Source organism: Triturus cristatus, chromosome 1_2 (assembly GCF_964204655.1).
Source record: "Triturus cristatus chromosome 1_2, aTriCri1.1, whole genome shotgun sequence".
Taxonomy (NCBI): domain Eukaryota; kingdom Metazoa; phylum Chordata; class Amphibia; order Caudata; family Salamandridae; genus Triturus; species Triturus cristatus.
This window is the reverse complement of record NC_140580.1, coordinates 353,412,743-353,425,876: the sequence shown is the minus strand read 5'-3', so window position 1 is coordinate 353,425,876 and position 13,134 is coordinate 353,412,743. Positions and strand designations below refer to the sequence as shown.

Here is a 13,134-nt window from a genome sequence, read left to right as displayed (position 1 = left end):
TGCGATAACTGCATTGTAACCAAAACCTTCACTTACAACAACTACACCATGACTGCCAAAACGCTTAACAACTGCAGGAGCAGCAACCTAGTTTACCTCCTCCTATGTCCTTGCGGGCTAGCATATGTGGGGGAAACAGGCAGGGAACTTAGAACACGTCTGCTAGAACACAGATCTGCACTCAAGACCAACAAAAATAATGCTCCCATGGTTGAGCATTTCACTAAATACAAACATAAACATACTGACTTTTCATGGTACATTATTGAAAGGATTAGCTGCTCAAAACGAGGTGGCAATATTGAAATAAAACGTAAAAATAGAGAACAATGGTACATTTCCGTTTTAGACACAGTCAATAAAGGCCTCAATACTAAGGAGGATTGGATGAAAATAGTAACGTGATTAAATGATTAACAGACCAGATCTAAGAGTTACGATTTATTAGTTAATAACAAGGTCAGTGGCTCAAATAGAGATTGAATACACAACGACTGAAACAAATTTACCGATTATATTTCCTCACAAAACGAATGATTATGCCGTGAAAACTTGGCACTGTCGCGATGAATTGACAGCCGTAAATCTGGAGGATTTATGCACTCGGTATCTGTCCAGTTGGGATAAATCCGACCAAATAATATACCTCTTTTTCAGAATCAAATTAATATGTGGATGATAGTCCGTTCATAGAAACGTCCGTCTTCAATTCTTCTGAATTATACTAAGGTTTCTATTTAACTAAACACTGTGTGATTCATATAGCCTTTTGACCCACTGGTCTTGATATGCATATATACAATAATGTCTTTGTTCCTATCAGATTCAACCTTTTTTGAGACTTTAAGATCATGAGGTGCTTGCACATCATAACGTTATGCTTTCTAGTATAGAGTAGTCTTTAATATAAGCCAACCGATATATGTTGTGGCTAAAACGAACAGTAATCTTAAAAACAATAAACGAACAGAATAGGATACCCAGCGATAATGCGCTGTTGTCTAACATAGCTCAATAAGACTCTTTATAAAGATCTATGCTAAACAATAAAATAAAAAAAGATCGAGCCGGGTATTTTTCGCCGGCTCTTCACGATGACGTCTATCTCTGACGTCCAATAAAAGGCAGTTCCAGCCACATAGTCCGTTATTGATGTTGCCCGCGATCGGAAGACGCGGAAGTAGCTGCCCGGGAACGTAGATCGTCGGACTTCAACAGGTACGTTTTAAACCGACCAGGGAGCAACACGCCGAAATAATTCACCTTAATAAATAGGCGCCATAGACACGCTGCCAGTAGTTTGATTAATTCACGTCCTAAGTACATCTCGTGGATTTAAAACGAAATATCGGGCCGGCACGTTACATTTAAACAAAACGCTATGCACCCAAGTGTGGTTTATGTTTAAACTTCTACTAGTAGGGCTGCAACTATGCCGCTAGGTTCTTTTGCCTATGTTCTTTCCTTTGTTTAAAAACATTTTAGGTTAATTATTGCTAAAAGCGAGAGATTTAAGACACACGTGTATACACTTTCCTCATACTCGTTTTTGTATACAGCCACGAACTAATCGTACCCGGAGCAGTAAAATAATTCCTTACAGCTCAGAATCGTTTAACAAAAGGTGAGCCATAAATCAAATCCACTGTACAAATATAAAAAAGATGCGACTAATATTGGGCACACTACCCCGATTAGCCATAGTGTTTTTTTCCCTATTAAACCCTAGCGGGATTAAATGGAGTTCCCTTGTTTGTAGGAACGAAGTGATTAACAAAGAAGCACGCAGTGAGGAGATTAAATAAGATGTTCTTTGCCCACACCCACGAAGAACCTTGAAAGGTATTTTTATACATTTTTATACTGAGTGAGGGGGCATTTGAAGAGGGAAATTAGCGTTAGAACTCTCCACTTTTGAACTCCATTTGGAGCTTCATATCGATAGGAAAAGAACGGATGGAGTATTCTCGAAACTTAATGAAGGAGATAAAAAAAGCTATTTTTACCATTTCTTTGACAGCCCAGGGAAGTGCAGAATTGAAAAAATCACTCCCGCAGGAGCGCAGCAAAACCAATGAGCAAGCCTAGTGCGTTGGTCGCACAGGTGAGTTTCTCAAAAACCCAATGAGATTACATCACTAAGTCTTCCTACTAGTGTGTAGTTAGAGTATGAATGATGAGTAACTGATGGAGTGACTAAATGGAAACACTTTTGATGCGGGTCACGTTGTTTTATAAAACCAAAGAATTGAGACAATAGGATTATAGCTATATATTCTCGAGGGGGTATTTTTTGTCTCTATGAAAGAATGAACAGTTAGAAACCGAAGCTGTCCCAGTAACATAGGACATGATGTTATTTAGACTTCTGTTAAAAAAAAGGAAAGAAAACACTATGTACACTGATAGTAAAAATTGTTTTCCATTTGTGCCTTAGGCAACCGTTCATGGATAAGGAGATACCATTTCTAATAGTCCTGAAGAAGGAGGTCATAAACCACGAATAGCCTCCGAAACGCGTCGACGCAATACCGTTGTGTTAAATTTGGAAGGGGCATACAAAACCTTTGTTAAATGAGGAAGTCAACCCTTATTCAATTGTTGCCCACAAGGTTTCCGAATTAACTGTTTCATGACAAATTGACTGTCTTTTTTAAAAATCTCCTTGTTGATTTGTTTTTTGTCTTACTCTGTATTTTTTTATTCAATTTGCTATTTAAATGTGTTTTTGTTTTTATTAAAAATTTAATGCATTTTTTATAATGATTATATTGTGGTGAAAGAAACTTTGTGAATCGAATAAACCATTTGATTGATTTTATATAAACTGAGGTTGCCTTGCATTTAAGTGTTCCATTACAATGAGTGATTTTGTGAATACCTGACTTTGGTAGTTGTAATTAATAGAATGTGTGAATGAATTAGCAAATATTCCATTCGAAAAGGAAAACAATTTTTTACTTCATGATTCCAACCTCCCCCAAGCCCTGGTCCTTCTCGATCTGTCCGCTGCGTTTGACACGGTTGACCATTCCATTCTTCTCGCCCGTGTCAGCGCAGCGGGCATTCGGGGTGCGGCCCTCTCCTGGCTGGCATCCTTCCTCCGGGATAGGTACCAGGCGGTTCATCTTTCCGGCTTCTCTGCCCCCCCCGTCCGGTCACCTGTGGTGTTCCCCAGGGTTCTTCTCTTTCCCCTCTTCTCTTTAATCTTTACATCTGTGCCCTTGTCACCTCTCTTCTTGAGCTGGGGGTCTCTGTGTATAACTACGCAGATGACTTCCAGCTCGTCTTTGATCTTTCCTCTTCTCCTGACTCTCTTCCTAAGTTCAGTTCCACCTTAATCTTCATTTCCGAGTGGATGAGCGCTAACCATCTTAAGCTCAACCCCGATAAGACGGAACTTGTTCTCACGGGTGGTTCATCTAACCCCTGGTCCCCAGCACACTGGCCCCTCTCTTTCGGTCCCCCTCCTACGCCCTCTCCCTCTGTTCGCACCCTCGGCATCAAAGTTAGTTCTGACTTAACAATGCATAGTCAGATTAGCTCTGTTGTGTCTTCCTGCTTTCTTTCCCTCCGTCTCATCCGGAAAATCTCACGCTTTTTCACCACTGATGCACTTAAAACCATAGTCCTGGCTTTAGTCATCTCTCGCCTCGACTATGGGAATGGCCTGTACGTGGGCATTCCTGCCTACGAGTCTCGACGTTTACAGGCCATTCAAAATCAAGCTGCCGGCCTAATTTTCTCCCTTCCCAAATTCTCTCACATTACTCCTGTTCTTAAATCTCTTCACTGGCTCCCTATTCGTTTCAGATCTCTTTTCAAACTATCCTGCTTCGCTTTTCGAGCTCACTCCCGCTCTGCCCCTCCCTACATCACCTCCCTTATTTCATCCCACGTCACTAGTCGAACCCTCCGTTCTTCTTCTCTTTCTCTTCTGCACATCCCCCGTTTTCGCAAACTCAGAACTGGTGGCACTCGCCTCTCCGTTTTGGCCCCCCAATTCTGGAACAGCCTTCCACTTCATATTCGCTCCATCCCCATTTATACCCACTTTCGAAAAGCCCTTAAAACTTTTCTTTTCACTCAGGCTTTTTCCCCATAAGTCCCTCGGATTCCTTCCGTGAGCTCTGACCAGGTCCCCAGTGCCAGGAAGCCGCTTGGCCGCAGTGCGCTTTATTAAATATTTTTTTCATTCATTCATTCATTCAGAATCCCCTGCAAAGCTCACACCTTGTCTAAAAAACACATTTCCTTCTATTTAAATCTGTGAGGAAAAGTCCTGGAATCTGCAAGCAGCCACAAATTTACTACCACCCAGGTTTTTCCCAAGTCTCTTAAAAACATGATGCCTTACGTGTTTCGGTAGGCCAAGTGCCCGTGACATGAAAGGGTGCCAATGCAGTGTAGACACATCACATTTTTCCATTGAAAAATGATGAGCTTTTTGCAATGTGGGTAGCTGTGGATTTTGGACCTTAGCTCCGCCGGCACCTGGGGAAACGTACAAAACCAGCACATTTTTGTAAACTAGACACCCAGGGAAGTCCTGGGTGGGGTGACTTGAGTGGCTCTCGCCAGGTATTTTACCCAGAATACCCTGCAAAGCTCAAACTTTGCCTAAAAAAACATATTTTCCTCCAATTTCTGTGAGGAAAAGTCCTGGAATCTACAGGGTGCCAAAACATTCCTACCACCCAGCATTCCCCCAAGTCTCCTTAGAAAAATGGTGCCTCTTTTGTGTGAGTGGGCCAAGTGGCCAAAACAGGGAAGGGCCCAAAACGTATTGTGGAGACAACAAAATTATCTATCACAAAACAACCTGGTTATGCAAGGGGTGCTCATGTGTTTTTGGTCCCAGGCTCGGCAGCCATCTATGGAAACATATGAAACCCAGGCATTTCTGAAAACTAGACACCCATGGGAGTCAATGGAGGTGTGAAATATCTACACATATATCACCAACGTACATTTATATGGAGTTACATACAAAAAATCTATACAAACGTACCTTTCAATATTTTGTCTCTTGATATTCTGATCACAATATTGTGACCCGTCAATATTCTGGCTTTGCTATTCTCATACCAAGACAATTCTGTTTTTACATACTTTGAAATCATGCATGAAACCCGCAAACTTGAAAGTATATCCGTGAAGAAGCACCGAAGTCTCAAATCATTGCTGTGTGTGAGTCATCTGCATTTTGAAGGAGACATCTGCAGGAACTAGGAAGTTTGAAGATATCACCAGTAACCAGCTTCAGTGATCTCCAGATTGAGGCAGTGAATCTCTCCAGCTATCCCAGGACAGTGCAGATTGGCCTGGCAGAATACCTCAACTTGTGTGCCCCAGGGGTAGTAACTAACTCTGCTCTCAAATGCCTGCTCAGAAATATAGGGGAGTTTTTATGACTGAGGACAGAAAGGGTACTTTACAGCTGCAGGATTTAAAAACAACATTGATTCTTTAGTGGATTTGACACTTAGGGCCCTATTCTGATGTCGGTCGGAAAGGCTCCGACAACATAGGTTTCACTTTTGACCGCTGTATTACAATGACGGCGGTCTGAAGTGAAACCAGCCGGTCATTCCGGCAAGCTTCCGACAGGCTCAAGGAGCCCGTCGGCCTGTCGTAACTGGCATGTAATCCCTTCAAGACGGTGTTTCCGCAGTCGGGTTTGTGATGTCAGTTTCCCACAGGCTTTCCATGTTGAGCTTTCCAACATTAAAAGCCTGTCAGAAAGTGATTTTGGGGTCCCCTAGCAAGGCCCCCTTCTCCCTGTAGCCACTGAAAGGGGTGCAAGGGGGCACCTATGGTATCCCCCTGTTAATCCCTGCACTGCGTGGCAGGCCCAGTGAGGTGCTTGCCAAGCGGTGCAGGGATTAACAGAAACTCCCATTTCTCTATGGGAGCTTGTGCTGCAGATGGTTTACAGCCGCAGTACAAGCTCCCATAGAGAAATAGGAGTATGTGACCGCACCATGTGTGGTCGTATTGTAATAGCAGTGACTGGACCGCTGACTGGAGGTAGGTTGGTCCCGAGTCCGCAACGGTGTCGGGCGGACGCGAGTCTGACGGACATCTAACGAGGCCCATAATGTGCTGCAGGATTCAGAACTAAATTAAAAGCATGGTTATTTTTATTATAACATATTCTATGAAGAAGCATGATTTTTGTTGGAGGGACTTTTTTTTTAAGAGCAGTGCCCATCAGTCACACATTATATGTGTTTGAATCTTGAAGGAACATTTGCATCCTTTGCATGCAAGAACACCATTTGTTGCTAAGTTATTTCAACGTACAACCTCTTTTGCCTTTTCTTTAGTCCTGGTGGCTGTAGGTCCTTCATCTCATATGAGACCAGCTCAACGTGGAGTGCTACAAGTACTATTTTCTTGTGATTTAGAATAGTGAAGTTTCCGGGGTTAATATTGCCATCTGATTGTCACTCACTTATTCAATCCCAGGCAAATGGTAAATTCATTAGGAATAAAACCTGAGACTGGCCACTCACAGACCCTAAAATCAGGTGCCTCAACCCACTAAACTCAATTTTCTGATACTTGTACATGTGTGGGCCTAAGATGAGTATATCTTGCAACATTACTGAAAATATTCCTTTGGGTAACAGTCCAACATGGAGATCTTTCTGAGGATTGAATGAAAAATACTTTGTGGACTAACTGTCATTTCGCAGAAGGCGTTTTCAGAAAATCTTGCACAGAAAGAGCCAATGCCTTTAAATAACCTGGATAAAACTGGTTCTTAAGTGTTTCGTATTGAAATCTATGAAAACTGCTTTTTAGTGGTCAAATCACTCATTGCCCTTTTTAAAGATCTTTTTTAGAAGAATATAAACATTTTCAAATCCACTACAATATGTTTATTGTTATCTATAAGATTTGACCAATTTGTTTAAAATGTGCAGTTTAGCACTTTATTTTCTTGAATTGGTTCTTATGATAGCTCTGCCCCATTGTGAAGTGTTAGCCTGGCCCCAAGAGTTGACATGTTACCCCCCCAATTTTGGGTCTAATTGTGTCCCTGAAGCCCACTTATCATTAGCTCCTCTGATGAGGCTCCCGAGTCCCAACTCTGCCACTGTTCCATCTCCACAGCAGCCCTGCGGGTGCCCGGTCAGTGTGCTGCAGCAGTGTACACAATTACACCAGCTCTGATGATGCTCCTCAGTCACTGGGCTGCCAGAACTGTAGATTCACACCAGCTGATTATGCTCCTCAATCACTGGGCTGACAGCACTGTAGATTCACACCAGCTGATGATGTTCCTCAGTCACTGGGCTGGTAGCACTCTAGATTCACACCAGCTGATGATGCTCCTCAGTCACTGGGCTGGTAGCACTCTAGATTCACACCAGCTGATGATGTTCCTCAGTCACTGGGCTGACAGCACTGTAGATTCACACCAGCTGATGATGCTCCTCAGTCACTGGGCTGGCAGCACTCTAGATTCACACCAGCTGATGATGCTCCTCAGTCACTGGGCTGACAGAACTGCAGATTCACACCAGCTGATGATGCTCCTCAGTCACTTGGCTGGTAGCACTCTAGATTCACACCAGCTGATGATGCTCCTCAGTCACTGGGCTGGCAGCACTCTAGATTCACACCAGCTGATGATGCTCCTCAGTCTACTTTTAAACCTCATTATAGCGCTGCCAGCACTTTGCATTCGCCCAGCTCTGATGAAGTACCTGCATGCCAAGGCCAACAGCCATCTACCTTGACACAGCTCTTGTGATGCTCCTCAGGCACAGGGCTACTGACACTTTGTATTCACACAGCTCTGACGATGCACCTCACCCACGGGGCTGCAGGAACATTGTATTCACACAGCTCTGATGATGCACCTCGGGCACGGGGCTGCCAACACTTTGTATTGTCACAGTTCTGGTGATGCACCTCAGGCACAGGGCTGCCGGCACTTTGTATTCACTCAGCTCTGATGATGCACCTCAGGCACGGGGCTGCCAACACTTTGTATTCACACAGCGATGGTGATGCACCTCAGGCATGGGGCTGCCGGCACTTTGTATTCACACAGCTCTGACGATGCACCTCACCCACAGGGCTACCGGCACATTGTATTCACACAGCTCTGATGATGCACCTCGGGCACGGGGCTGCCAACACTTTGTATTGTCACAGTTCTGGTGATGCACCTCAGGCACAGGGCTGCCGGCGTTTTGTATTCACACAGCTCTGACGATGCACCTCACCCATGGGACTGTCTGCAGTTTCCTTTCTCTCAGCACTGACGATGCACCTCAGGCACAAGGCTGCCGGCACTTTGTATTCACATTGCTTTGATGATGCATCTCGGGTATGGGGCTGCCAGCACTTTGTGTTCACACAGCTCTTATGAAGTACAGGCATCCCAGGGCCGCCAACCATCTAACTTGACACAACTCTCGTGATGCACCTCATCCACGGGGCTGCCGGCACTTTATATTCACACAGCTCTGATGATGCACCTCACCCCCGGGGCTGCTGGCACTTTGTAGTCACACGGCTCTGGTAATGCAACTCGGGCATGGGGCTGCTGGCAGTTTCTGTTCACGCAGTTCTGGAGATGAATATGAGTGGTGGGCAGGCGTAAGCCAAGACGACCAGGAATGGTTGCCTGTAACCATCTACCAGGGGAATTGAGACCTAAGGGCATCGGATCACTTACCACAAAAGGAAACTTATTTTTTCTTTGAACGCATGTAGGTTGAGCGGTTAGTTAATGACACATGACAATGGGGCACCGAATTGGGGAAATGATTACCTTTCGATTGTACCATGTAATAAATACTTTTGTTAACTGTTCCTAAGTATGTTTTCATTGATGGTGGTTCTGCTTTCTATTTAACGTGAGTATTCCCTGAAATAAACACCTCAGATTTTGTTGTTGTTGTAAAATGTCGTTTTTGTGTCCCTATTCCTAGATGGCTGCGACACTATATGGCTGGGCCCACTGCCTATGACAAACTCCTCTGTATGTCTTGTGCCACCCACTCTTCTGGCAGCTCTGTTCATCCTCACTGCCCCACCTCCTTTGGTGCCAGAATTTAATGGTGTTTGAAAGCTGGGTTCAGAGTAGCACGGAAAGGAGCAGGTATGTGTGAGACCTCCCAGAGTGTGTGAAACACACTTTCTATCACATTATACACCTACAAGTCTAAGCCCGCCCTCTCTACCGAGTGAGTGAAGCCATATTTCACATTTTGTCATAGCGATCTACTTACGTGACACAGCTCCCTCTTTCATTCTAGTGCCTAGAAGCACACCTGCACATGCCGTCAGGTGTAATGTCCCGGGCAGCTCTGCCCCTCACAGAAGGACAGATTTTAAATATTGACTACAGAGTGCTCTGTTTAGACCCCATGGTAATCTGGACGCCAGTGATTACTTTCCAAAACTTTAGTTTATTATTCTTGTTTATAATTCCGACAGAAATAACACAATTGGCACACCTTTCGACAGTTCCTGTGTCAGCTGCAAAGTCACTGTTTCAGTTCGAATTGCGGTTAAGAGAAATGGCTGACAGTGTCCCCACCCCTTGCAGTCCACGAGGGGAACATATTTATTCAGTGCAAAATTCAGCCATCGAAAGGAAAACAGAGAACATTTCATTTTATTCAGATCTGCATCTTTATTTAATCATGTTCACAGGTCAATAGGTTGCAACAGTGAATAATCACGTGACAGATACACAATGTCACCGAAATGTCACAGCTGAGACTAGAGGATAACACAAGACATTCTTGCATCCAATAAAGTGAATGTCTTCATCACAGGACCTAAATCCTGGGTTTCATTCTGTAAATGAATGAGTTCCCACTGATAATCACAGCCCTACAAACATTGTAGAAGACCCGGAAGTAGTACATACTCAGTCACTGAGATACAAATCCATGGCAGGGAGTTCACTACATAGACTCTCTTTATAAAAGAGAAACACTGCATTGTGTAACTCACACAAATAGCGCCAAGACTGCTTCTAAAATGAAGACTTGGCACTAGTGAAAACTGTTACTTCCTTCCAATCAACAACAATGAATGTTACACTTTGGAGAATACACAATATGTGTGCACTTCGTCACATACACTTTGCAGGGATAATACACAAACCTCTCAAAGAAGTGAATCACACTTTACCTTCACAGAAGGTAGGGCTTTTAACTCATGAATTTCCAATTGAAAATAAAGATATATCCTCACTGATAGTTAAAAGGCATTTAATGTGCCTCTTGGAGAATGTATAAAATACATCACATTCAATTTTCAGAGACAATCCAGAATTTCTGAAAGTACAGAAACACTTTGTCTACACAGCACTTTATGACACATTTTCAATAGAAAATACTACATATCAAAATTGATACAAGGGAGGCCCGGAGCCCCTTATCACTCACTTCAGCCAATGAGTGATAATTACGTAATTTGTAACTTCATAGAAACACAGAAGGTAAACACACACTGAGCGTGCACAAGGCTCTAGTCAGAACCCCTCATATTACAGCACATCTATTATTCTCACAGACACATTCATCTGCAGAATCACAGGTGCACTATATCCATCCGTTCGGGATATTAACATATTTGTACGTCAATCAACTTCTTAAAATGAAGTAAAATTGTTAAATCCCAGAGCGTCGCTAGAACTCAGGAATGAGAATACCATATTCCAAAATATGCATCAAAATTCACAAAAGTAGGTCCTATTGTAGGCAAGAACTATACATGAGGTATGAATTTCTTGTAAAGAAACAGTTTAAGACATTCTGAAACTGAAGGCACATCCTATTAATTGCTTCAGTTAATTCTCTTTATTAATGTATTATATTATAGATGCTTACACCTAGATCCAATGCTCAACAAATCTATGTTCATACAATATATACTGTGAAATCAACACAGTATTCATCCAGCGTTTACCCTAAACGGATATAAAATTCACACTGTCCATCCTCTAAGGATGTAACAGCTGCACTGCCCATCCCGTTGGGATATAAAATTCATACACTGCCCATCCTACAGGGATATAATATTCACACTGTCCATCGTGTGTGTGGATTAAACATTCATACACTGTCCATCCTACATGGATATAATTTTACTCATTGTCCATCCTGTAAGGATGTAATCAATCCACTGCTCACCCTGCTGTGTGGATATAATACTCACACGCTATTTTATGAGGAAATAGCATTGTCACACTCTTCATCCTATGAGGATATAATAGTCACACATTGGCCATAACATGAAGATATCACATTCACACACTGTCCCTCCTGCAAGGGTATAATATACAGACTGTCTATCCTATGAGGATGTAATATTCACACTGTCCCTTCTGTGGGGATGAATGTTCACTCATTGTCGATCCTGTGAGCATATAATATTCGCTTTGCCCATCTTGTGAGGATATACAGTCACATAGTGTCCTCCTCAGGAGGATACAATATTCACATACTGTCCATCCTATGAGGATATACACTCCCTTGTCACTCTGCTCGTTGAAGTGCAGTAACCCCCCCCCCCCCCTGCACAGCAGGGCGCGCTCCAGACACGAGAATGAATATTCTCCCTCAGAGGGGACCGAGGCCTCGAAAGAAGTCCGAAGAGAAGTCCAGGCCGCGCTCCCCGCATTACCAGGGTCTCCACGGGGCTCTGGGGCTGTCCTGGGCGGGCTCTTTAGTGCTGCTGGGACAGAACGGAGGCCGAGAAGGACACACCGCCTCTGCTGGAGGTCTATGGAGGGCCCGCAGCAGCTTCATCCGGGTCTCTGTGGGGGCTCCGTGGAGGGAGAGGAAGTGCAGAGAGTCCTGGAGGCACCTGGAGTAACCTTCACTGGAGGCCGCGGCTGCAGGGAGAGACGAGGGGTTAATGCTTGTACATTTACAGAACAGGAAGTGAACACACATTAAAAAATTCAATTCAAGCCCTCTAGATTGCTCTCCTCTGGTTGCTGCAATTGGTTTACAGGTAGTTCTGATACTCTCAAAGCACGAGTTTAAGTTAAATATTTAAAAGTCATAATAGGCTTGCCCCGAGTACCATCTCGATGCGACTATTACCAGTTACGTCTCTGCACTATCTAACCCCCTGTCAACCCCACACGCAGACAAACACAAAACTGCAGAGAACAGCCAAGGAAGTTTTAACCCTTTAGTTTACTGCCTCTCACCTGGTGCCGGTGTCTTCACGCGCCGGGCCAGGTACGTCACGGCCATTTCCAGGATATCCGCTTTCTCTGCTGTGGGTGGAAGTTCATGTCCATCAAACTCTCTCTGCAGTAACATCCTCAGCTGCTCGATGCTGCTGTTGATGCGATCTCTCCTCAGCTTCTCCACCGCTGGCTTCCTCAGCTGCAGGGACAAAATGTGGATTAGTTATTTTATCGGAAAAAAATTGGGAACGTGTTTAAAAGGCAATAGCAGCGTTTATATGTATAACTTTATGATACAACAGTTCAACTTAACAGTGCTAATATAGAGCTATGGAAACGTTTACAAAATAATAACCAAATCCCGCGCTGAAGTACTGTATAAAGTGTAATAGGCACATTTAAACCCGGTATTACGTCTATATGAAAATTATGAATAAGTATAGCTTAAAAATTATTTTCCTGGCTCTTACCTTTCTAATGTCTCTCTCTTCGCGCTCTTCATATTTCCTCTCGGTGCTGAAAGGCGCCATCTTGCCCGGTGTGGGGTGAAGAGCGGGGTCTCTGCAGTGAACCCTCAGTGATCGGTGTCTGAAGAGCTCGCGCCCTCCTGCCCTATTTATCCCCCTCCGCCTGCAGGGTAATGTGTGGTTCTGGGGCTGGAGAGAGGTTCCCACACTCAGCAGCCAATCAGAGAGCAGCAGAGACAATGGAAGTGTGGCACATTACAGGGCGGGAGGGGTGGGGGACATCAGGGGCCGGATACAAAGGATCAGAGTGTGGGAAAGAGCTGCCCATTAAAGTTATCTGAATGCTGACATCTGCCAGGAGCTAAGCAGTGTCAATAATACTAAATACAGGCGGGTGTGGCCGTTGCGCTGAGAACGATTGAATAAACGGGCCCATGACTCAACACGTTAATGTCTATCGTTTTAGTGAAAATATATTTTTACTCA

At 43.9% G+C, this 13,134-nt stretch overlaps 1 protein-coding gene across 1 annotated transcript; it reads right to left on the bottom strand.

Moving 5' to 3' along the window:
• Positions 1–9,659: 9,659 nt before the first annotated feature.
• On the bottom strand, positions 9,660–12,756 carry LOC146867332 (transcription factor HES-5-like). The gene is made up of 3 exons (XM_085614937.1): positions 12,652–12,756; positions 12,200–12,380; positions 9,660–11,875 (listed from the first exon to the last, which is right to left on the bottom strand). The coding sequence occupies exons 1-3, from the start codon at positions 12,709–12,711 to the stop codon at positions 11,661–11,663; spliced, it is 456 nt and encodes a 151-aa protein (XP_085471063.1). The 5' UTR covers positions 12,712–12,756; the 3' UTR covers positions 9,660–11,660.
• Positions 12,757–13,134: the final 378 nt, after the last annotated feature.

Bases quoted from the DNA above. Each gene is read 5' to 3' on its own strand.
- LOC146867332 (XM_085614937.1), bottom strand. From the start codon at position 12,711: ATGGCGCCTTTCAGCACCGAGAGGAAATATGAAGAGCGCGAAGAGAGA. The intron at 12,381-12,651 runs GTAAGAGCCAGG...TTGTCCCTGCAG, and splicing joins AAGAGAGAGACATTAGAAAG to CTGAGGAAGCCAGCGGTGGA. The intron at 11,876-12,199 runs GTGAGAGGCAGT...CTCTCCCTGCAG, and splicing joins CGTGAAGACACCGGCACCAG to CCGCGGCCTCCAGTGAAGGT.